Source organism: Somniosus microcephalus, chromosome 32 (assembly GCF_052327205.1).
Source record: "Somniosus microcephalus isolate GS21.2 chromosome 32, FLI_Smic_1.0, whole genome shotgun sequence".
NCBI classification, from domain to species: Eukaryota; Metazoa; Chordata; class Chondrichthyes; order Squaliformes; family Somniosidae; genus Somniosus; species Somniosus microcephalus.
In genome coordinates, this window is record NC_141018.1 from 21,903,485 (window position 1) to 21,929,972 (window position 26,488).

The 26,488-nt window shown below is 46.2% G+C and overlaps 1 protein-coding gene across 3 annotated transcripts in view; it reads right to left on the reverse strand.

The window, feature by feature from the left end:
- ppcdc (phosphopantothenoylcysteine decarboxylase) overlaps positions 1 to 26,488 on the reverse strand; it is a 109,480-nt gene that overhangs the window by 39,279 nt on the left and 43,713 nt on the right. For all 3 annotated transcript variants that reach the window (XR_015074360.1, XM_085972219.1, XM_085972218.1), the window contains one exon: positions 17,284 to 17,452. Coding sequence is in view for 2 of the 3 variants with exons in the window: in XM_085972219.1 (XP_085828345.1) it covers positions 17,284 to 17,452 (169 nt within the window). In the remaining variant the exon portion in view is untranslated. The remainder of the gene's footprint in view (positions 1 to 17,283; positions 17,453 to 26,488) is intronic.

Genomic DNA, 26,488 nt, shown 5'->3' on the forward strand with positions numbered 1-26,488 from the left:
CTACTGTTCGAAAGCACTGCCCTGTGCAGCACTGAGCCACACAGACCAGAAGGTCCCGGGTTTAATTCTCCAGTCTGTTGCAGTAGTATGGAGTGAAAGGGTGGGCGAGAATGGAATGGCCGGGCAGGACAGGATCAGGGCAGGGGCGTGATTTCCCCCACCATGGTGGAAAAGCCCATTGCCATTGAGTGCCTCAGTTCATAAATGAAGAATGACTACTCGCATGAGTTACTAGAGGGTACCTGATGCCTGTGGAATAACATCGAATCATACAGCACAGGAGGCCATTCGGCCCATCGTGCCTGTGCTGGCTCTTTGAAAGAGCTCTCCAATTAGTCCCACTGCCCTTGCTCTTTCCCCATAGCCGTGTAAAATTTTCCCCTTCAAGTATTTATCCAATTCCCTTTTGAAAGTTATTATTGAATCCACTTCCTTCAACCTCACCTTTCCTGCAGTTTCCCAGAATAAAATCAGCTGCAGCCTTTAAGTTATCCTATTGCTTCACTTGCAGCTTGGGAGGAATTTCATGGCTGGCAAGATTTGCTCTACAGAAATCCCCACATCCATCCCAATTGGCTCCGGGTCCTGCCCTTTTGACACAACCACAGTGGGCCGCACTCTCGCCTCTGAGTCAGTAGGTAGTGGGTCCAAGTCCCACTCCAGAGACTTGAGCACAAAAATCTAGGCTGATGCGGTACTGAGGGAGCGCTGCACTGTCAGAGGTGCCGTCTTTTGGATGAGACGTTAAACCGAGGCCCCATCTGCTCTCTCAGGTGGACGTAAAAGATCCCATGGGGCTATTTCGAAGAACAGTAGGGGAGTTCTCCCCGGTGTCCTGGTCGATATTTATCCCTCAATCAACATCACTAAAAAAAACTAGATCATTCGGTCATTATCACATTGCTGTTTGTGGGAGCTTGCTGTGTGCAAATTGGCTGCCGCGTTTCCCACATTACAACAGTGATTACACTCCAAAAAATACTTCATTGGCTGTAAAGTGCTATGGGACATCCGGTGGTCGTGAAAGGCGCTATACAAATGCAAGTCTTTCTTTCAACAAACATCAATAACTTGCATTTCACAAGAACATTATCAAACAAAATTTGACACCGAGCCACACAAGGAGACATTAGGACAGATGACCAAAAGCTTGGCCAAAGAGGTCGTTTTTAAGGAGCGTCGTATGTAAGAACATAAGAATTAGGAGCAGGAGTAAGCCATTCGGCCCCTCGAGCCTGCTCCGCCATTCAATAAGATCATGGCTGATCTTCGACCTCAACTCCATTTTCCAGCACGATCCCCATATCCCTTGTTTCCCTTAATATCCAAATATCTATTGATCTCTGTCTTGAATATACTCAATGACTGAGCCTCCACAACCCTCTGAGGTAGCGAATTCCAAGATTCACAACCCTTTGAATGAAGAAATTTCTCCTCATCTCAGTCCTAACTGGCTGACCCCTTTGACATGAATCAGTCATTCATGAAAGAAAGACTTATGAAATAATACTGAGCGGCCTGTGGGTGGCGCGGTCCAGGGAGAGTATAAATACTCGGGCACGGGCCCAGCTTGCGCAGGACATTCTTAACAGGAACTAGTGAAGGACACAACTAGACCTCCATGTTGTAAAACAGTTGATTAAAGCTTTGTTTAACGCTTAGACCAAGTTTTCTTACGTCACCCTTCTTCTGAGACTGTGACCCCTGGTTCTAGACTCCCTAGCCAGGAGAAATATCCTCCCAGCATCTACCCTGTCAAGGCCCTTAAGAATTGTATATGTTTCAATGAGATCACCTCTCATGCTTCTAAATTCTAGGTAATACAGGCCTAGTCTACTCAATCTCTCCTCATAGGACAATCCCCCCATCCCAGAAATCAGTCTGGTGAACCTTCGTTGCACTCTCTCTAAGGCAAGTATATCCTTCCTTAGGTAAGGAGACCAAAACTGGACACAGTACTCCAGGTGTGGTCTCACCAAGGCCCTATATAATTGCAGTAAGACTTCTTGGGGGAAAAATTGAGTCGCACCCCCTTTGGGGCGCTAACTTCGCTGGGGCGCTACTTTTAGCGCCCTGAAATAATTAGCAACCCCGCAGCCGAAATTAAATGGTAGCGCCTCAAGAGGGAAGCGGGGCACTACTGGAAGTGCCCTGCCTCCCTATTGGGGTGCTGCGAGCCAATATCGCGGTACTGCAGGCCTTCCTCCCCTTATTAAAGGGGAGGGGCCTGGCGCAGTGCTTCCCGGCACCCAGCTGGGCCACCAGGGATCTGGCGTGCCGGCAAACGAGCTCAGCCCTCAAGAGGAGTGCCGGGCTCACGGAGAGCAGCCGGCACCCCCATGGGGGGACTTCATGGGGGCTGGGGACGGCAACGAGGGCAGGTGTTGGCAGGCGGCCAACAACAAAAATGGCCGCCCACCACCTCCCCTAGCCGCAGGTAGGCCCCCCTGATCCCGTCTGACATAGCGTTTGGCGGTAAGTCGGGGGGCGCCACCGAAGATCGCGGCCGGGGCACAGCGCACGGCGATGACGTCATTGCCGGCGGCGCCCTCTTAGGGCGCTAACGGGAGGCACAAAGCAACCAAATTTTCCCCCCCATTACTCTTATACTCTAATCCTTTAGTAATAAAGGCTAACATACCATTTGCTTTCCTAATTGCTTGCTGTACCTGCATGTTAACTTTCAGAGACACCCAGGATACCAACATTTCCCAATCTTTCACCGTTTAAAAAATATTTTGCTTTTCTATTTTTCCTACCAAAATGGTTAACTTCACATTTCTCATGTTATATTCCATCTGCCATGTTCATGCTCACTGCTTTAAACTGTCTATATCCCTTTGCAGCCTCTCTGCATCCTCCTCACAACTTACTTTCCCACCTAGCTTTGTATTGTCAGCAAACATTACACTTGGTTCCCTCATCTAAGTCATTAATAGAGATTATAAATAGATGAGGCCCAAGCACTGATTCTTGCGGTACCCCACTAGTTACAGCCTACCAACCCGAAAATGACCTGTTTATTCTTAACTTATGTTTTCTGTCCCTAAACCAATCCTCAATCCATGAGCCCTAATTTTGTCTAATAACCTCTTGTGTGGCACTTTATCGAATGCTCTCTGAAAATCCAAATACACCACATCCACTGGTTCCCCCTTATCTACCCTGCTAGTTACAACCTCAAAAAACTCTAACAGATTTGTCAAACACGATTTCCCTTTCATAAATCCGTGCTGATTCTGTCCAATCATATTTACGATTTTCTTAAATGAGGAGAGAGAGGCGGAGAGGTTTAGGGAGGGTATTCCAGAGCTTACGGTTTAGGCAGCTGAAAGCACGGCCGCCATTGGTGGAGTGATTACAATTGGGGCTAGGATTGGAGGAGCAAGAAAGAAAGAAGGAAAGACTTGCATTTATATAGTGCATTTCACAACCTCAGGACATCCCAAAGCACTTTACAGCCAATGAAGTATTTTTGAAATGTAGTCACTGTTGTAATGTAGGAAACACGGTAGCCAATTTGCGCACAGCAAGCGGCCTCAAGCAACAATGAGATAGTGACCAGATAATCGCTCTTATGATGGTGTTTGTTGAGGAATAAATGCTGGTCAGGACACATAGAAAAATAGGAGCAGGAGTAGGCCATTCGGCCCTTCAAGCCTGCTCCACCATTCAATATGATCGTGGCTGATCCTCTCTCTCAATACCATATTCCCGCTCTCTCCCCAAACCCCTTGACACCAGGGAACTTTCCTGCTCTTCTTCAAATAGCAGCATGGGATTATTCACATCTACCCGTGAGGGCATATGTGGCCTCGGTTTAATGTCCCATCTGAAAGACCCTGCTGCACTCCTTCAGTACTGCACTGGGAGCGTCAGCGTAGATTATGCGTTCAAGTCCTGGAGTGGGTCTTGAACCTATGGTTTTCTCACACAGAGGGGATAATGTTACCACAGCCACTGACAGTGTGTGTATAGGGAGGAGAAAGGCTTGGCAGACTTGGTTTGGCCAATTGCAAGTCTTGTTACATTTGGGCGGGCTTTTCATTTTTCTATCGAACTATCCTCGAATCTCTCCATGTTACAGCATGACCTACCCTTTCAGTCACCCGGGTTCCCGTGTTAAATTGCTGGCTTTGCCTTTGAGCTAATGTAGAATAGAATTCTCCCCTGTGAGACTCCTCGAGGTCATCCTGTAGCGACATCAATAATCAGTCTTGCTGCCCTCGTCACAATGTCACTGCTTTGTGTTCTTCCTCTCAGACCAAATTACTGAGCGAGTGATCACATCGGCTCTGACAGAAAGATTTACCGACTGGCAATTTCAAATGCTAGTCTGGTTCACGCACAGCATTTCTTGGCAAACTAGTCACGCACTTATTAGGACTGAGCTAAAAGGTGTCAGAATACACATGAGATATAAATGGTCTCTTTATGAATATCAAAGCCTCTCTCCCCACCGCCCCCCCCCCCCCCCCCCCAACACACACACACAGTGGAACAGCTCCCTGCAAAGGTCAAGTGAGCTGAATGAAAAATGGAAGGAAACAAAGATATAGGGGCTGTGCATGAGGCGAAGGATGGAGAGAATGGCTGATTAACTGCCCCATCACAGACAGTGTAGGAGTCAATGAACAAAGTACAGGAAACAGCATAATAGATGGCATGGCATAAGGAAATGGGAGTGATTCAGGAACCAGCGAAACAAAGAGACTTTTTAAATGTATGTTAATATGGGGCCCAGCACTTTTTTTTGATGAATGAAAAGAACGAGACTCTCACTGCTTGCAACCCAACTATATTCAAAGCTAAGTTAAGAATCTCAGCCAACTTGGGAGGTGGGACTGGGGGGGTATCGGAAGGTGAAATCCCTTCCGTCAATAACTGTAGCAAAAATGTCGGTGTGAGAACAAAATGGTATTTATCGCTTTATTTTGGTAAAGTTTATCAAGAGGAGTCATTTTACCCGCAATGTGACTTCACATAACAGAATTAATTGATGGTTTGGCCATCTTTTCCAAAATACAAAAGCTAACATTAAATCCCTTTGCATCAATACTCTATGTAAAGTGCTAGATATGTGCCAACTACCCAGACCTCATTTGCCAAGAAGAAATCCATCTTCTGCCACTCATGATTAACGCGACACTATGTACAGATATAAGTACATTGCACAATGCTCTCCAATTCTGAAAAAGTACATTTATTTTAATGTAGTTGGCCAGTTTTCTACTTTACATAGAGTTGAATCCAAATTAATACAGAACTGAAGTCATATACAGGCCAGAGTGGGCAGGGTTGGCATGTCTCCAAAGCATTAGTGAACCAGTTGAGTTTTTACAGCAAACTAGCAGCTTTCAGTGATAGTTGGTGCCAATTCACTAATTACCAGATCAATTGAATTCAGATTTTACGGGCTAGATTTTCAGGGAGCCGTCAGGCGGGGTTTCAGGCGTGTGGGGGGAAATCCCGAATTTGGGGGTCCCGACACCATCCCGCCCCACGTAAGTTTCAGGGACGGCGGGTACCTGCCCTGCACTGGGACCTGCCGAAACCAGGCAGGGATTAGTGCCAATTAACTGCCTGTTAACAGGTAGTTAACAGGCAGTTTTTAGCCTAATCCCTATTTTGAGGGGTTTCCCGACGGCTCCAAACCACGCCAGGTTAGAGCAGGCGGGCTGAAGGGGTTGGAGGGGTCGCGATGTCGGCGCTCAGGTGAGTGATGGGCGCATGAGTGCAAAGGTAAGTGTGTTTGGTGTGTCTAAAGTGTGTAAAGAACTTTTACTTACCTGTACTTACCTTAACAGCCTTTCTTCCTGTAGCCGTCGGGAGCGCATCACTCAGCCGGAACTTAAAGCTGAACGGCTGTGATCTGTCAAAAGTGACAGCCTTCAGCTTTGAGTGCAACCGAGTCTGTGCAGAATGACTCATGTCAGAACTCAGACTGTCAGTGTTTCACAGCTTCAAACAGCTGTCAGATGCTGATATTTCATCTGTCAAACACGTCTTGACAGATGAAATTTCAGTCTGTGACGTCACCTGTTGCCGGGTGGCCCTTAATTGGCCTGCTGAGCCCGCTGGGCGGGCTCAACAAGGTCAATCAAGGGAAAATCGCGCGGATTGGCCAGACGTCGAAGTAGGCGGGTCAAAAACCCGAAAGGGGAAGTCCCGCCTTCTTCCCGACAGGTTCGGCAAAATCTACCCCTACAACTTGCCAAGGTGGGGATTTGAACTCATTGTCGCTAGGTCCGCACGAAGACTATGGTACCACCAATGGGAAAAATAATTCTACACTTTAAGTTCCACAGGTGAAATTAATATTGGTTAGAGAGTCACAATACCAAGCCCAATCAAACACTTTTGCCTCGCACCTTCTTACCACACCATTGACAGTGGACAAGAACCTGTGGATTCCTATCACTCTGACCACCATACTGACAATTCCAAGTCGCCCTAAGCCCTCAATGTGGAAGTCCCATTTGCGAAATGACACAGCCCACATCAGCAGTTTGCCATCAAGTTTTTTTATCACATAAATTCACGGATGGCTTTTCAAAAATAAATACAACAGAACACCCAAGTGACTACCCTTGTGACTACTTGTGCTTTATCTTCCTCTTACGCGTGCTCCTACGTGGTGCTTCCCCTGTGGCTTCAGCAGATGTGGAGGCCCCTTGCTCACTTACTTGCTGCTCCTGTCTCAACACCTTTGGCGGCGTCTTCTGGGGTGGCGAGCCTGTGAGGGCTCGCTAACAGTCTGCTGCTCCTGTGGCTGTGCAGGGGTTGAGACGCCGATCTCAGTTGGGTGAGGACTCTGGTGGAGCTCTGACCGAGGGCTCTGCAGTGGCATGGTCGTGTGAGCGCAAGGAGAGGAGCCCCCACTTCCTTGTTGTCTGCCACCAACATCCCTCTCATGGGTCAGCCCCACTTCAGAGCTAGCAAGTGGCTTGACAGCACCTTGTTGCACTTCAGGGGGGCCATGAGGACCCGTTTCTGCACTGGAAGTCCTACTCCAGAGGACTTCCATGAAGGTCTGGTTTCTCTGCTCAATAGCTGACCATCGCTCCTCAAGAGATGTCATTCTATTCTGAACAATGACCATGTTTTCAATACCCTGGCGACTTAGATCCTCCATGGCCGTAGCTATCCTCTCCTCTACCGTAGCCATCCTCTCCTCTACGGTCGCCAGCCTTACCACGTGTAGTGTTCGTGTGTAGATAAAGACACTGAAGACAGGAGTTGGTTCATAGGTACTTACTAAGCAAGTCTGGGGGGGGTTCTAAAGGATATACACAATACACAGGCTTATATAGCCCAAGTGGCAATTACCGGCATTACGCACACCTGGGCTCTTAAAGGCACATACACCACAATTCCTCCCCTTCTAGCTAACTAGTACATCATATTTTAAGTAATTATTAATTACATGTTATATGCAAAATAATATACATTGCTGTATTAATTAATTATAAGTTAGTCTCTCAGGAGGCTTCCTGACTCGGTCCGGATAACGCCTCGGGGGTGTAGTAGTTTCTGGCGGTGTAGTAGGTTCTTCTGGCAAGGCTGATTCGGCTTGAAGGCCAGTGTCGGGTTCATCGGGTTCCAGTATCACCGGATCGGAGGTAGATATGGGTATCTCTACTTCATCGTTAGATGTATAGCGTGGTGGTGTAGGTTGTCCCTTTTCGGATGACTTGATGATTTGGTCAGCATGGCGCCTTATTATGCTTTCTCCGATGTCCACGGTATACATCAGTGGTCCTAGTCGTGTGCAGATAGTTCCAGGCTGCCATTTCTCGGTACGGTAGTCCCGGGCCAAAACCGGTTGGCCTATCTGGAAGGCCCTAGTTGGCCTTTCATTCATGCCCTGAAACTGCCGGTTCTCCACGTCCCTTCGGATGTTGGGCTTGACCAAATCCAGCCGGCATCTTAGGTTTCTATTGTAGAACATCATGGCGGGAGTTTGGTTTGTAACCATATGTGTTGCATTCCTATATGCAAATAAGAAGTTATCCACCTTGTGCTGAAGTTTTATGTCTTCATTACCCATGGCCTTTATGGCCTTCTTAAAGGTCTGGACAAACCTTTCAGCCAATCCATTGGTGGCGGGATGGTATGGGGCGGACGTGTAGTGCTTTACCCCATTGTTCTTTAAGAACTTTCTGAATTCTTCGGACACAAATTGCGGTCCATTATCAGAACATATCTGTTCCGGCAGCCCATTCCTGGCAAATATGGTCCTTAATACTGTGATGGTTTTTTCCGTGGTGGTGGAGGACATCTTTATTACCTCCGGCCACTTGGAGTGTGCATCAACTGCGATTAAGAACATTGAATCCATAAATGGACCAGCAAAGTCGATGTGCACCCTTTGCCAGGGAGATGAGGGCCACTCCCATGGATGTAGAGGGGCCTGTGGTGGAGCATTTTGGACCTTCTGGCATCCTAGGCAGCTCTTGGTCATGATTTGATGTCTCCATCGATACCTGGCCACCATACAAACGCCCTAGCTAGGTTCTTCATTTTCACTCCACCCAGATGCCCCTCGTGAAGCTCCTTTAGCACTTTATCCTGGAGTTTGGGTGGAATCACCACTCTGGATCCACACATCAAGGTTCCTCGGCACACTGACAGCTGTTCTCTTCTTTGCGAGAATGCTGGCAACAGTGGTTCGCCATGTGCTGGCCATCCCTTCATTGTTAAATCGTAGACCCGTGAGAGAGTAGGGTCATTTCTGGTCTCCCTTTCAATGGCAGAATTTGTCACCGGTAGACATTCCACTATGGTAGAGTGGAATATCTCTACTGGGTCTACTGTAGGTGCCTCTTCTATCGTTGGCAATGGCAGGCGCGATAAACCGTCAGCATTCCCATGCTGTTTTGACCCTTTGTATTCAATGTTGTATTGGTGTGCCCCTAGAAAAAGGGACCACCTCTGTAGTCTTTGTGCCGTCATAATGGGGACGCCTTTCTTAGGGTTGAATATGGAGATGAGGGGTTGATGGTCAGTCAGCAAGGTAAATTTTTGTCCGTGTAGGTAATGGTTGAATTTCTTCACTCCCCATACCAGGCTGAGTGCTTACCTGTCTATCTGGGAATAGTTACGCTCAGCTGAGTTCAATGAGCGTGACGCAAAAGCTATCGGCCGTTCCGAGCCATCAGGGAATCTATGGGACAATACCGCTCCTATGCCATAAGGGGATGCATCGCACGCCAGTCTGATTGGTAGTGATGGGTTGTAATGAGCCAAAACTTTCTCGGATGTGATTAAGTCTTTACATTTATGGAAGGCACGTTTACAGTCTTCGTTCCATTTCCAAATCACTCCTGTGTGTAGAAGATCATTAAGAGGGTGTAGAATAGTTGATAAGTTCGGTAAAAATTTATGATAGTAATTTATTAATCCCAGGAATGACCTCAATTGTGAAACATTTTCAGGTGCTGGGGCTTTTATAACTGCTTCAATTTTTTCAGGTGACTTATGCAACCCTTCCTTATTAATTATGTGGCCACAATATGATATCTGATTTTGGAAAAATTCGCACTTGGGGCGATTTGCTTGTAGGCCCCGTTCTTTCAGCCTAGTGAGCACCTGCTCCAAATTGGCAAGGTGCTCGTTGTCGTTTTCTCCTGTTATAAGGATGTCGTCTAGGTAACACTGAGTCCCCGGAATCCCTTGCAGGACTTGCTCCATAGCTCTTTGCCAGATAGCTGGAGCTGATGCTACTCCAAAAACCAGTCGATTGTACTGGTACAGGCCTTTGTGTGTGTTTATTGTGAGATACTTTTTAGAGGTCTCCTCAACCTCCATCTGTAGATATGCCTGTGCCAAGTCAATTTTTGTGAAACGTTTCCCTCCGGATAGTGAGGCGAAAATATCTTCTATCCTCGGAAGAGGATACTGTACCGTGTGAAGGACCGGGTTTACAGTCACCTTAAAGTCCCCACAGATGCGAATTTTTCTCTGTTCCTCAGAGTTATTTTTCAATGCTTTTTTCATGACTGGAACGATGGGTGTTGCCCATTCGCTCCAATCTATTTTGGATAATACGCCTGCCTTTTCCAAATTCTCCAGCTCTGCCTCGACTGCCGGACGTATTGCGTATGGCACCGGTCTTGCCTTAAAAAATTTTGGAATTGCTGCATCTTCCACTTTTATTGAGGCGGTGATGCCTTTCAAGGTTCCTAGTTTCTCTTGAAACACTTCTTTGGCGTTGGCCAAGATGTCTTTTAATCGTTCAGGTATGATGTCATCATTGTTTTTTTCCTTACTGGTCACCGTCAGTGCCTGAATGGAGTGCCAGTCTAAACGTATCTTCCTTATCCATTCACGTCCCAACAACGGTGGACCACCATCTTGTAGAATGTATAAATACAACTTTTGTATTTCTTTGCCGTTGTATACCACAGGCACCTTTATTTTTCCTTTGGGGTATACTTTCTGCCCCGTATATGTTTTTAAGATAATGGATGTGTCTTTTAGAGGTATATGCGAAAATAGCCTCTCGTAATCTCATCGATTTATTACGGTTAGAGCTGATCCTGTATCTAGCTCCATTTTAACTGGGGACCCTGCTATTATGAGGGTAACCCAAATGGTCTGGTAATCTTCATTGGCAATTACATTATGTAATTTGAGAGAGCTTAGTCTCTTGTTTCCGGAGTCGCTATCGCTCTTCTGGTCTTTGGAGCTACTGTCCGTCATCATTTGTACCTTTCTGTGCTTTTCCTTATTGATTCTTTTCCCGTTAGTGGATTTTTTATTTTCAGATCGGCATACACGTGGAATGTGTCCCATCTTTCTGCATCGCCTGCATGCTTTTTCTTTGAACCAACAATCCCTCTGGTCATGGTTGGATCTGCCGCAGCGATAACATCTCTCGAAACCCCGTGTCATTTCATGGGTGCCGAAGTCCTGTGGCCTTTGCTGTATCTTTGCCGCTCCTATTGCACTGAAAGCCTTGTCCAGTGTTAAATCTTTTCCAGAAGATACCTTTTTTTGTGTTTCTACACTTAGGGGATCGCAGATGAATTTGTCTTGCAGAGAATCTGCCAGTCCTGCCTCGAATTGGCAGTGTAGGGTATCAACAATCTCCTCAAAATTCTTGTCCATCGGTTCGGCTGGAGTGATTAAGTTGCGTAACAGCTTGTATGTTTCTGCGCCCATTAGATCCAGAAGCACTGAAGCTTTTTTTTCATCTTCTATTCCATTTGCGGTGCAAAACACCTCCACTCTTTCTACATATGTGGTCCAATCCTCTATCTTGTTATCAAAAACATCAATATTGCCAAAGTTAGGCTCTGTTTCGTTATCAAAAGCATCAATATTGCCAGACTTAGGCATTTCAAAAAAGATATGGCGCTTCCCGCGCTTTTTTTTCCTCTCTGTAGCAACGATATGGCGCTTCCTGCGCTTTCCCGCCACTGCTACCGATAACAACGCTGTTTTACTGTGGTTTCCGTTTATTCACTGTTGGAGACTTGTTCCCGACGGAGGTCTAAACGCTGACCTGCTTGCCGCGCCGGCCGTCTCCCGAGTGCACCCTCCCAGTCCGTTATTGCTTGCCTCCGATTTCGCTGCCTGTCTCAGCTGTAGAGCCCGCCGCTGGAGCTCCAGCCTGACGCCCAGGAAGGATTAGCGCAGTACCTGCCACCAGCTTGGCCAGCTGGTGAAACCACAGTTTCTATTACTTCCTTGAGTCTTCTGGACGCTGGAGGAATCGATGTCCTTGAGGTGCTGCCGAATTGCAGGTAAGTCCGTTTCCACTTCGTCGCCACTGTAGTGTCCGTGTGTAGATAAAGACACTGAAGACAGGAGTTGGTTCATAGGTATTTACTAAGCAAGTCTGGGGGGGGTTCTAAAGGATATACACAATACACAGGCTTATATAGCCCAAGTGGCAATTACCGGCATTACGCACACCTGGGGCTCTTAAAGGCACATACACCACAATTGCACTTAAAGGCACATACACCACACCACGGAGGTAGCCATCCTTTCCACAGAGGTTGCCATCCTTTCCGTGGTGATGCGTTCATGCGCCAATGCCTCCACAAAGGCTCTGCTCGTGTTAGCAATGGGCTCCTCCATTCGCTCCACACTCGCAGCGACCCTGGAGACAAAACCTGCCAAAGACTCCTGCACCTGTTCCTGGAGTTCCAGCACCACTCTCCTTCTGGATGGACCTGGAGGCACAGGGTCGACATACAGCTGAGCCGAGCTGGGAGAGTCCTGCGCCCTCTGACGAGGACTCTTCACTGCTGTCCCTGTCTCCACCATCTGCTGATGCTCACTTGTGAGCTGTGATACACCAGGAGACAACACTACTCTATGTCCCGAAGGTCCCACCGAGGTGTGTCTGCGCTGGTGCTGGGTGCGCTTAATTCTGCTGATGCTGCGCCCTCAGAGGTTGCAGCTTCCTCTGAGGAGTCTGGGAGCTCAGGATGTTCCTCCTGTACAGTGGGGAGGGGGGCTGTCGATGGTCCTGTGGGGGAGTAAAGGAAAGAGTTAGGCATCTGAGATAAAAGTTGCATGCACATTGAATTGTGCAGATGATCATAAGTCAATCTGTTAGAGCATTAGAATCAAGATCAGTCAATGTCAATGAGAGAGATGATAAACTATTCTGTCACCAGCTTGCTGTGATGCGCCCGTCTGTCCGTTCCCTACTTGTGCATCCTCCTTGACTCCCACGATCTCCAGGGCCGCTTCCTCTGCAGTGGTGAGCTGGGCTATTGAGGGTGGCCCTCCTCCTGTCCTCGCCCTCTCCCTCTTATTGTGGGCTCTCTTTTCCTGCAATGAGGGACACATGTGGAGTTTCAGTGAGAATGAAGGAGTGAGTGTAGAGAATCCATAGCATAGATGTCTAGGACACAAAATTGGAGTGAGGTGCCAATACCAAGGGCCCTCCCTGTGTGTTTTAAGTTGTTGTCATAGCATCACATTGATAGGGGGTGTGAGGGCTGCATAGTTGAATAGTTAAGTGAATGTGAACATACAGAGAGAGGGAATGGTTAAGGGTGCAGGGATGGAAGGGTCAAGTGGGATGTGGAGGAGGAGGTTGACAAAGCAGAGTTCTGGTGATGAGAGGTGATGGGGATCAGAATGAAGGTCATGGGGATGGAATACTCACTTTTCCTGTGCAGAGGTCATGAAACCTCTTTCTGCACTGCAGTCAGGTTCTGCTGCACATTGAGATCGCATTCACCTCCTGTGCCACTTTCAGCCACACAGCTTTGTTCTGTTGGGGAGGCTTTTTTCCTCCCAGAAGGAGGAAACAGCACTTCCTTATTAGATCTTGCTCCCTCCACCAGAGCTTGGAGGGAGTCCTCATCAAAACGGGGTGCACACTTTGGTCCGGTGCTTGCCATGGTTGGACAACGATTCCCTCAGAAGTATAATCCACAAGTTGTAAGGCAGAAAATGAACCAAGGCTGCTTGCAGTCCTTAAATGCAGCTGCATAGATGACATCATCAGAGGCGAGTTTCAGGATCAAAAGACTCATTGGGCCAGGGGTTCCCACACTCTGGGAATCAAGTGCACAATTAGGGGGAAAAAAAAAACGCTCAATTGTCCCGCCTCACATCGGAGGCGGGGTCGGGACCCGCCGACAACCTGACCTGCCCCCAGCTTGCCCCCAACGACAAAATCCAGTCCTCTGACTCAGAGGTGAGTGTGCTACCCAATGAGCCATGGCTGACAGATTATTTTATTGTAGTTCAGGAGACATCTTCTGGCCTTATTTAGTCAGACTTAACTGTTTACCTCTTTTTCTTATCAAAATGCAAACTACAATTTGCATTGGACGTTTGCTTTGCATGCTCGGCTGCTGTAGTTTGGTGCCTATTATAAGCCACACAAGAAGCAGCCAACTATTGTTTTACTGGAGCAAAATAACGGCCTGTATTTTCCGATCCCTACGGGTGTGTACGCGCTGTGCACCCACCCGAAGGGGCATCGGAAATGCTGGTTTCAGGCATGCACAGCGCTTATGCTGAAAACCGGCATTTCCGATCTGTCAAGAAAGCTCTCGACAGATCGGACACCTGCCCTGGAGAAGGGCCTCTGCGGGGGGGAAGTTCCGCTTTCTGGGAACCTCCGCCCGCAGAAAACCTTTAGAAATCTTACGCCTGGTAAAAGCAGGAGTAAGACCTGCTTTTACCAGCATAAGAGTTGAAAAAAGTTTTTTAAATGTTTTCACTCATTTATAATGTAAAAATACTTTTTAAAAGGTAAGTTTATTTTTAGACCCGTAAAAAACAAATTATTTTTTACAAAAAATTAAATTTTTGTTTAAAATCTTATATTTATTGTAGTTTTAACACATTTTTAAACATGATTTAAAAAAAATGTATTTAATGTTTTTGGGGTGATCTCCATTCATATATTTGACAGGTCTATCTGTCAAAAGTATGAAGGGAGATTCTCTTCTCCTATTGGCTCCCCATGGCCCACGTGATCCCAGGAACCGCCTGCGCCCCTGGGATACCTGGGCCCTGCGCATTTCGACCATGGAGAGGCCCAGGAGCGGAAGTGTCCGGACCTCGGGAGCCCTCGGGTAAGTTCGTAGATTTTTTTTCCCCCGATAGGAGGCCCTCCGCACGCAGGGAAGGTCTCCTATCGGAAATTACGGGCCAAAATTGCCAGAGTAATCTCACCTGCGATAAGATTACTCTGGCACGCACCGATATCGATAGTTAGATCCTATAGTTGAAAGCCCACTTCTAACAAATACTGAGGCTTCACTATTCCTCGAGTGCAGATTACATTCTTAGAGGTGTGTGGCTGGAGAGGAAAAGATTTGGAAGGAAGGCGAGAAGGAATTGTTCAAAAAGGGGCAGGATTGTTGGGCTGAGGCTGCAGTGCCGTTCTAAGGGAAACCCAAACCCTTCCTCAAGTTGTAAGCGACTTGAAACCTCTCCGCATCAACCGCTGCAGATTTAGCGAACCCAAAACACATTAAATTAGAATTCTAAAAACATTCCCAATTGCGATGCCCTTCATCAAGGTCAGTTCATGGTTTTCATGGAAAATAGGCAATTCCCAAAGAACAGATACAGCAAGAGCAGAATTTGACTTATAGCCATCGTAAGTAAGCCAGTCTAAGTGTAACATCCCCACTGACGCCTGGGAATCCCTGGCCCAAGACCGCACAAAGTGAAGGAGAAGCATCCGGGAAGGCGCCGAACACCGGGAAGGCGCCGAACACCTCGAGTCTCTTCGCCGGGAGCAAGCGGAAGCCAAGCGCAGGCAGCACAAGGAGCGCACGTCAACCCAAGCACCCCACCCGCCCGCCCCTTCAACCACCATCTGCCCCACCTGTGACAGAGCTGTAGGTCCCGCACTGGACTCATCAGTCACCTGCGAACTCATTTTTAATGTGGAAGCAAGTCATCCTCGGTTCCGAGGGACTGCCTAAGAAGAAGTAAGCCAGTGCTTATGATTTTAAACCAACCTTAAATGAATTCCTTTTACCTGACTTGTGCCCTGCTCCCTTATCCTGAACTTTCTAAAATTGTTAATGATTACAAATATTCAATAAAGCTCATATTTTCTCCTCTGTCTCCTGGCCCCGGCAGCTTTCTTCCTCCAGTACCTGCTCCGTTCCTGTGTCTGCTGCCCTTCCTGCTTCGCTGGCCTCTTCCTCCCTGCCAGCATTCCTCATTGGACCAGCAAGAGTAAACTTCCATGTGCTGCGGTGGAAATCTAACAGCAACGGCCAGGGAAATGGTGTAATGGCAAGGGATGAGGATACAGACCCGTGCCCAATAGGAACTGGGTTGGCTGTAAAAATAATTCCACGTAGGGCCAACAAAAGCCCCGATTTTAACTCCAGGTGGATTCCCCACTCAGGCTCGAGTTAAAATTACAGTCAGGTCTCAATGATGTCATCGGGCCGCAACATGCACATGTAAAGAAGGACCCCTCTTGGCTCCGGGCGTGTGTCCTTGCTGCCTGCTCAGGAGAGCAGGTTAAAATTGCAGATGTTGCGATCATGGCGGCTTTCGGACAGGTAAGAGCCAGGGGCGATTTTAACTACCCACCCGCCAGCTTTCTGCTGAGCGAGTCGGGTTAAAATCGCCCCCATTGCATCAGCGTGGAACTGTGTGCTAGCCCGCGGTTAAATCTACTTCATAATATTATGGCAATAACAAAGTACGTTCATATCAGGGGTTTCATCCTGCCACGGATTATTTTGGCACAAGGCAGGCTACCTAAACACTCTGCTGAAGTGGTGCAGCACCTTGATACACAGACGATGGGCCGTGTATTTGCCTTGGTGTCTTGTCAGTCCTTATGTGGCAACATTTGCATTTGTTCAAGTAAGAACTTACCTAAACGTCTTTTGCATGAGACATTAAACCGAGGTTATCTCAGGTAAATGTAAAAGATCCCGCGGCACTATTTCAAAGAAGAGCAGAGGGAGTTCTCCCCGGTGTCCTGGGCCAATACTTATCCCTCAACCAAGATCACTAAAACTGATGATCGGGTCATTATCACGTTGCCGTTTATGGGAGATTGCTGTGTGCAAATTGGCTGCCACGTTTCCTACATTACTACACTTCAAAAAAGTACTTAATTGGACACCCTTACATAGGACTACAGAGGATATCCAGCACAGAAACAGGCCCAACCAGTCCATGCCGGCATTTATGCTCCATTCGAGCCTCCTCCCGCCCATCCTCATCTAACTCTATTGAACTCTGCAAATAAACTCTAAAGCCTGCACATCTGCCAATGCACTTTATTATGTTTATGTTTATGTTACAAGCCAAATGTATGTTAAATGTCTTAGTCAAAGTGTACACTCTCAGGAGCCGCAAGCTTACATTTCGTTGTACTGCACTTGTGCACTAACAATGACAATAAAGTTGATTATTATTATTATTATTCCCTTCTCCCTCAAATGCTTATCTAATCGCCCCTTAAATGCATCTATACCATTCGCTTCAACTACTCCCTGTGGTAGCGAGTTCCACATTCTCACCACTCGCTGGGTAAAGAAGTTTCTTCTGAATTCCCTATTGGATTTCTTAACAGTTTATAAGCAAGTGCCGAGCCAAGGAAAAAGGGGCGGGGGGGGAGAGATGAAATAGGGGTCTGTGATAGGGCAGGAGTGATTAAATGACAAAAGGGATGATGGTGCAGGGCAAAAGTGAGTGGCAACGGGATGAGATCATGAAAGGTGCAAATTCATCCTTTCTTTATTATAGCAATGTGAAGCGAGCATAACTACGATGTACGGAGCGTCTTATGCAGGAAGGAGGAGAGGATTCTCTTACCTTCGTCGCCACACACCAGCTTCTTTGCAATGCACGGGACCTCAATATACCCGAAGCTCTTCAGCGTCTGGATCTGCGTTGCTGTAATGGGATGCTCCCACATTGCGGTGTTCATGGCCGGGCAGAACAGCAGCGGCCTCTTAAGATCCCAGGCTCGAACAATGCAGGTCTGCCACAAAGAGAAATTAAATAACTGAAAAGAACAATTAACCGTAGGGCCAATTATAGTGCTTACCACGAAGATAACATGAACGCAAAAAAAACTCGCCTTCACCCTTGCGCAAAATGACCGAAGCAGATCCTTATGTGACGTGCATCCACAATAGAGAACATTACTCACATTTACTATTTATTTTCCATTCTACTCTTATCATTTAGACTTTTTCTTCTTGCGTTCAAGTCCCACTCCAGAGACTTGTGCATAGAATCTAGGCTGGCACTCCAGTGCAGTGCTGAGGGAGTGCTGCACTGTCAGAGGTGCCGTCTTTCGGATGCGACGTTAAACCGAGGCCCCCGTCTGCTCTCTCAGGTGGACGTAAAAGATCCCACGGCACTATTTCGAAGAAGAGCAGGGGAGTTCTCCCCCGTGTCCTGGGCCAATATTTATCCCTCAACCAACATCACTAAAAACAGATTATTTGGTCATTATCACATTTGTGGGAGCTTGCTGTGAGCAAATTGGCTGCCACGTTTCCTAAATTACAACAGTGACCACACTTCAAAAGTACTTCATTGGTTGTAAAGCGCTTTGAGCCGTCGTGAAAAGCTTATAGAAATGAAAGTCTTTCTTTTTGGTATCAAATCTGTCTTGGACTTTTTTGCTACATTAAGGTGCTGACGTAATAAAACTCACTACGCACTTGGTTCGAGTATAAAGCAAGGCTTTAATCAACTTGTTTCAAAACATGGAGGTCTAGTTATCTTTCACTAGTTCCTGTTTACAAAATGTCCTGGGCAAGCTGGGCCCACGCCCGAGTATTTATACTCCTTGGACGGCGCCACCAGCTGGCCGTCCAGTGTTATTTCATGAGTCTTTCTTCGTGGATCATAAGATTCATAACAGGTGCTATGTAAAAGTGTAAGTTGTTGCAGAATTGTGTATAGCACAAAAGGGGGTAAGGGAATCAGACAAGGTGGAAAAATGTATTGAAAAATAATTCCAAATAGTAAACATTTAATTCAGTGAGTAGTCCCTTATTTTCACCATTATTATTAGACTAGTTACGTAGCGCACACAATATGCTGCACAGATACTTATTCAGGGTAATACTATTGCATAAATTAGCAATCAAAATCATATATTCATTCAATATCCTTAGAGAATCATAGAATAATCTACCACAGAAGGAGGCCATTTGGCCCATCGAGTCTGCGCTGGCTCTTTCGACGAGCAATCCAGTTAGTCCCACTCCCCCTGCTCTTTCCCCATTTCCCTGCAATCTTTTCTCCTTCAAGTATTTATCCAATTCCCTTTTGAAGGCTACTACTGAATCTGTATCCACCACCCGATCAGGCAGCGCATTCCAAATCCTAACCACTTGTGTAAAAAAGTTTTTCCTCATGTTGCCTCTGGTTCTTTTGCCAATTGCCTTAAATCTGTGCCCTCTCGTTATCGACCCTTCAGAATCCTTCCTTGTGCATCGTACTCAGTATTAGTGAAAAGAATATTTCTTTCAATGGATAATGGCCAGATGGAAAGTCATGGAGCTCAGCTTCACGAGTCACCTTTTGACTTGTCCAGGACCCACAAGCTGAGATGCAGTACAGTATGAACTTACTGGACACACATGGGGCTTGGTACGAAACAATTAGCATCCCGCTCTGTCAGAAGGATACAGTCTTCTGCCACCCCCTCCTTCATTAAACTTTGTTCCTCTTAAGTGATTTTTCACAAGCTTTGATATACTTATTATCTGGGTTACACACTCAGGAGTTCCACTCTGATAAGTAAAGGGAGTTTCAGACCCGAATTCCATTGATTCACTTTAAGACAACATCTGCCATAACAACCCAACTCCCACTCAAACAAGATCTATGCAACGTACAAGCTGCTTCTGATACTGCTGCTAGATGCTAGGAGAAGCACTGGGAGATAATCCCAATTCCTGTCAACAGATTTCAAACTTAAGGCATGAGGGAGTACTTCTAGCTTCCCTCCATGGGCCTCATTTACAATGTTTCTGTCGCTCTGCAGCACTCACTTTAGTGCAATTCCATACCACAACAGCTTATTATCCTGAATTCCATGTTCTTACAACTTCAGTCATGTCTCACTGACACTACCACTACATGTAGGAACTTAAACTATTATATAGATGCAGGATTAAATCGGCAAAACATGACATTCGATGTTCCCCCAATTTGTTTTTTGGCCGCGCATTCAGTTTTGCGCGCAAAATTTAAGATTGGAAAAGCCGGTCCAGGGCTGCGCGAGACCAGCAGAGAACTGCAAGACCGCGCAGCTTAGAGGGAACGTTGATGTCATCTACAATTTGCCACCTCCCATAATCTCCAACTAAAACTAATAGACTTAGATTTTTTTATTTGGTCATGGGATGTGGGCATCTCTGGCAAGGCCCAGCATTTATTGCCCATCCCTAATTGCCCTCGAGATGGTGGTGGTGAGCCGCCTTCTTGAACCTCTGCAGTCCGTGTGGTGAAGGTGTGCTGTTAGGGAGGGAGTGCCAGGATTTTGACCCAGCGATGATGAAGGAACGGCCGATATATTTCCAAGTCAGGGTGGTGTGCGACTTGGAGGGGAACTTGGAGGTGGTGGTGTTCCCATGCGCCTGCTGCCCTTGTCCTTCTAGGTGGAAGAGGTCGCGGGTTTGGGAAGTGCTGCCGAAGAAGCCTTGGCGAGTTGCTGCAGTGCATCTTGTAGCTGGTACACACTGCAGCCATGGTGCGTCGGTGGTGGAGGGAGTGAATGTTAAGATGGTGGATGGGGTGCCAATCAAGCGGGCTGCTTTGTCCTGGATGGTGTCGAGCTTCTCGAGTGTTGTTGGAGCTGCACTCAGTTGCACTTTTCTAATCAGCTTGTGTCAAGGAGTTGATTAATAAGAAGTGTCCTTCATATTGCACAACGTCCAACTGTAATGTTGGACTTGGTGACAATATCTCAGCACCAGATTTGACTAGTACCTCAATGGTCAAAATGACACGTTTCAAACGATAAGCAAAAGCGTATTGTCACATCAATCCTGGTCACACTGCAGCAGCCAGCCCAAGGGGACGGAACAATACGCGTTAACATTTAATGTAGGAGGCTGCCTATATTGATGTTCTCAATAAGCGAGACTTGATTGGTAGATCAGTAAATATACACAAGGTAATATGGACCAGATCAATTACATCATCTAGCGGAAAATAACAATACAATACACAGCAAATATTTTCACGCCATAAATCAGCGTCAATAAATTGGCTAGACAGACTGGATGCAGGGAGGATGTTTCCCCTGGCTGGGGGGTCTAGAATAAGGGGTCACAGTCTCAGGATACGGGGTAGGACATTTAGGACCGAGATGAAATTTCTTCACTCAGAGGGTGGTGAACCTGTGGAATTCTCTACCACAGAAGGCTGTGGAGGCCAAGTCACTGAATATATTTAAGAAGGAGATAGATAGATTTCTAGACACAAAAGGCATCAAGGGGTATGGGGAGAGAGTGGGAATATGGTATTGAGATAGAGGATCAGCCGTGATCTCATTGAATGGCGGAGCAGGCTCGAAGGGCCGAATGGCCTACTCCTGCTCCTATTTTTCTATGTAAACATGGAACTTATTTTGTGTGCTTATAACTTGCACTGGCCCATTTTGAGAGGATTACCGTCAAGTATTCTGTTTAAACCGCCCTGCATTATGAAGGAAGGTGCTTCATTACCGCCTAAGGCTTTGTGTGAATTATCACCGCAAGATTTTGTCTGCCATTGTTAAAAGTTATAAGGCTACAACAGGCAGGTGCAACCCTTAACCATAATATTTTGCAAAACAGACCACAAGAATTTTTTTTAAAATTTATATAGCGCCTTGCTGCATCCTAGGAAAATCCCGAAACGCTGCACAGCCAATGAATGACATTTTGAAGTGTCGTTAGTGTTGTTTTTGTCGGCAGACGGAGCAGGCCATTGGCAAACAAAAAAGCTCCCACAAACAGCAAGTGAACGATCGGGCAGATAATCAGTTGTTGGAACTAGTTTCTGGGATGGGGCTGTCTTCTGTTTACCTCTTACCCTGTTTTTTTTTGGCCTTGTTTTACACTGTAGGTATTGAGACTATAAATGGATGCTGTCAATATGTAGTGCCACTAAGGATGAGTGCCAGAGAGACACTTCCTGCTTCACTTCCTTTCCAAACTGCCGATTTGAACATTTATTTATAAAGCCAATGAAAGACAGAGATAGAAATTTAGATAAGTAGGGCTGGTTCGAAGTGCGCCCGTACAGTCCAATATTTAATCATATGATAGAATGACAACAGCACCTCCTTGTGGGGTGAGAGCTTATAGATTACAGAGAGAAAAAAAAAGCAAAACTAAATGAGAGATTAAAAAATAGCGGGAGGCTGGGGGCTGGTAAGGGTACATTTAAAATGCTGTGCTTAATTTTGGGGAAGCCTTTTCCAAAAGAGTATTGATGAGATTCACAGAGAGGGATGATTCTGGAACTTAAAACTCTATGTTATGAAGAAAGACTGAAAGAACTGAGCTGGTGTTCGATGCTGAAAGGTTGATGAAGGAAAGACGATCCATAGTTTTAGAATACCGAAAGGCGGAGATAATGGCCCAGAAATTTGGGTCCCCATGGGTGAGTATGCACGGGGTACTCACACGTAGGCCCAATGGAAGTGCCGGTTTTGTGCATGCACTGCGCATGCGCGGGAAACCGGCACTTCCGTTCCCCTGAAAGAAGGGGGTAAGAGGTGGAATGCGTGCGCCAGAGAGGCAGCGCGTGCGCATCGAACTTACGTTTTTTTTCCAGGTTTCTCCGGGAGGGTAAGTCTCCAGAAGTTAGACGTATAAAAAGCAGGCGCAAGGCCTGCTTTTAACAAGGTAAGTGGTGAATTAATTAAAATTAAAACATTTTTTCCACAGATTTATTATTTTTAAATACTTTAAAGAAAGGTAAGTTTATTTTTAGCCCTGTTAGAAAATGTAATTAATTTTTTCAAAAATTTAAATTATTGTGTAAAATAGTTATTTCATGTAATTTATAATTTATTTTAAAAATGTGATGTTTTTTTAAAATTTGTTTGAGGTTTTAGTGATGTTTTGGGGCTTATAGTATTTATAGTTTTGACAGCTCTTCCTGTCAAACTTATGAATGAAGCATTCCCTGCTACCATTGGCTCTTCGTGGCCCACGTGATCCCAGGGGACGCATCGAACTAACTGCGCCCCTGGGATACGCAAGCACGGCGCGCCGGCAGTTGGAGGAGGCCCAGGATCGGAATCCCACGGGGGCCCACAGCTCAACGGCCGGCGCGCGCAAGGTAAGTGCAGGTCGGGGGCTTGCACCTGCAGGAAGCCTCCGACCCGAATTTCTGGGCCATTATATACATAGGCTAGACTCATGGGGCGATTTCCCCAGCCCTGGGGAGGCGGGACTGCCGGGAAAATGGCAGAAACTGGGAGCGGGTTCCCATCCCGCCCCCAACCTGTCTCCGTGCCATCTTCCCAGGAGGCGGGTACCCAACCCGTGCCGGGTCCCGTCTCCTGAAGGCGGGAAGGGGATTACAGCCACTTAACTGCCTGTTAACAGGTAGTAAACAGGCAGTTAAGAGGATTATCCCCATTTTTCCCAACAGAAGTGCGGGCTTCCTGACGTCGCAGAAACCAGTGGCAGAAAGGTTGGTAACTCTTAACCAGATTTAAGGTAACTGGCAAAAGAACCAGAGGTGACATGAGGAAACATTTTTTACTCAGCGAGTTATGATGATCTGGAATGCACTGCCTGAAAGGGCGGTGGAAGCAGATTCAATAATAACTTTCAAAAGGGAATGGGATAAATACTTGAAAAGGAAATATTTGCTGGGCTGTGGGGAAAGAGCCGGGGAGTGGGACTAATTGGAGAGTTCTTTCAAAGAGCCGGCACAGGCATGATGGGCCGAATGGCCTCCTTCTGTGCGGTGTCATTCTATGATTCTATAAAATTGATTGCATTAGAAATTAACCAGGAAGCAGGGGCTATGTACCAGATGCTAACTAAATTGTACATGGTCAAAGCATTAACAGGTACAGTACTTGGAACCCAGACAATGTGTCATGGTAGATCATTAGCATTCTATGCAACAACTCCTACAATTTGTCTTCAATCATGGAGGATTTACAGCTCTAATTTCGCAGGCCTTTAGCGTGAATAGGTACTTGGAAATTCTTCCACAGACTTTTAATTCTGGTTGGAGATCGAAACTTCACACCATCTACGTACATCACATCTGGAAGGGTTACCAACAGACAAGGCATCTAAAAAATCTTGTGGCTCATCAGACTTGAAAGAAATACATTCTAAAAACCTACTTATGTACTGATTCTAATTTTACTGCTTTTAAGTATTGTGTTGACTTAGTGCCTTGTTGCATCATTTTATTTCTGCGTACAAATAAATTCTAATTAATAGTTTTAGCCTGTATGCATTGGGCTGATGATGATAAGAGAGCATGGTGGTGTCACAGAGGATCTCCAGTGAACAATATACAATTAGAGATTAGGCGTTAAACCGAGCACGCTAACCCATAAGTCGGCAAGTTTCAGATCATAGGAGATTTGATCTGTTTAGGGAAAGCATTATCTTTCTCCAGTGAAAGCAAAAGAAGAGAGTTACGTTAAAGCCCGAACCATTAACAAGTACTGATGTAAGAAAACTACTAGGCACTTGGTCTAAGCATTAAACAAAGCTTTAATCAACTGTTTTACAACATGGAGGTCTAGTTGTGTCCTTCACTAGTTCCTGTTAAGAATGTCCTGCGCAAGCTGGGCCCGTGCCCGAGTATTTATACTCTCCCTGGACAGCACCACCTGCAGGCCGCTCAGTATTATTTCATAAGTCTTTCTTTCATGAATCGCTGATTCATGTCAAGTACAACATTAACAAGCCTCCAATGAGAACAAAATTATTTCTGACTACCCACATAGGCTAAGGGTTTGTCAAACAGACTTTGCCAAAAAACAGTTCATTGTAGGTCAATTAACTCTTTCTCTATAAAAAGAGGTTAGATAAATAACTGCTACAACAACTTGCATTTATATAGCGCCTTTAACATAGTAAAATGTCCCGTGGCGCTTCACGGGAGCGATTATCAAACAAAATTTGACACCAAGCCACATAAGGGTATACTGTATTAGGGCAGATGACCAAAAGCTTGGTCAAAGAGGTAGGTTTCAAGGAGCATCTTAAAGGAGGAGCGAGAGGTAGAGGGGAGGAGAGGTTTATGGGGGTGGGGGGGGTGAACTCCAGAGCTTAGGGTCTCGGCAGCTGAAGGCACGGCCGCCAATGGTGGAGCGATTAAAACAGGGGATGCGCAAGATGCCAAAATTGGAGGAGCGCAGAGATCTTGGTGGGTTGTCGGGCTGGAGGAAGTTACAGAGACGGGGAAATGGTGAGGCCATGGAGTGATTTGAAAACAAGGGTGAGAAACAACATTGAGGCGATAAGGGAAGAAATAATCAAACACTCCATAAACAAATTCCTTACGCTGCCATTTGCGAATAGCTGAACCATATAGAACGTAATGTTAGGCTGCTAACCTTGAGTTTTGCCAGATTCCCCTGTAGGCTGGGGAGAAATTTCACATTTCATGGTCTTCCTGGCAGACTTAGCCACGGCTAGTCATTTAACCTCAGAAGTTTGGTTTTAGTGTCTCTCAGCCAGGCAGTGAGGGGGGGGGGGGGGGGGGGAGAAACAGTGGGGCTTCTTGATTATGCTTTGGTGAATCAACAATTGAACTTGATGGCCACGACCAAATATTTTAAAAGGGTCCTGCCAATTAGTGAGTCACTGAAGTGGGAGTAACTTCTGGATGAAGAATATTCAGAAGGCTGCAATTATAAATTTACATAGAATATAATGGATGACCTGGGGGCTGGGAGTGTGCTGTACAAGGTACATGTAGTTCTGCCAAGTCCGTCAAGTCTCTCTCATTGTGTGGGAGTCTCATTCTTTTTCCACATGATCTAATAGGAACAAATACCTCCACCCTCATTCTTCATGCTTAACTGCTGTATAAATATCCCCACACCTTGCCGGTGCTGTTGTTCTTGAGCCACTGTGTACAATCGTTTTTGCAGAGACAAGCACATACTTAAACTCCCCAAACCAAGGGTAGGGTTGCAACCATGACCATTTATTAGGATATAGGTTATGTGAGGTGTACAAATATATAGGGGTAATTTATAAAAGGTGTATTAAATGAATAATGGATATAGTAAGAGAGGTCTTTTGAGGGACTAAAACAAGAGGCTCTGATTATTGCAGAACTTAGAACTAGAGTAATCCAAAAATGATCCCTAAGCTCTTTCAGAGGGCTGACACAGGCACAATGGCTTCCCTCTGTGCTGTAATTTATTTTCTTTATTTTTCTTGGGATGTGAGCAACACCAGAGATAATATTTATTGCCTGCCCTGAGGGCATTAAGAGTCAACACCAGAGATAATATTTATTGCCTGCCCTGAGGGCATTAAGAGTCAACACCAGAGATAATATTTATTGCCTGCCCTGAGGGCATTAAGAGTCAACCACGTTGGGACCTGACCTGAACTATGGTGATTGATGGGGAGTGGGTAGGGAAGAATTACATAGAACTACATAGAATGTACAGCACAGACACAGGCCATTCGGCCCAAATGGTCCGTGCCGGTGTTTCTGCTCCACACGAGCCTCCTCCCACCCTGCTTCATCTCACCCTATCAGCATAGCCTTCTATTCCCTTCTCCCTCACGTGCTTATCTAGCTACCCCCTAAAAGCATCGATGCTATTCACCTCAACTACTCCTTATGGTAGCGAGTTCCACATTCTCACTACTCTCTGGATAAAGAGGTTTCTGCTGAATTCCCTACTGGATTTATTGGTGACTATCTTATATTTATGGCCCCCAGTTCTGGTCTCCCCAAAAGTGTAAACATCTTCTCTACGTCTACTCTGTCAAACCCCTACAAGATTTCAAAGACCTCGATCAGGTCACCCCTCAGCCTTCTCTTTTCTAGAGAAAAG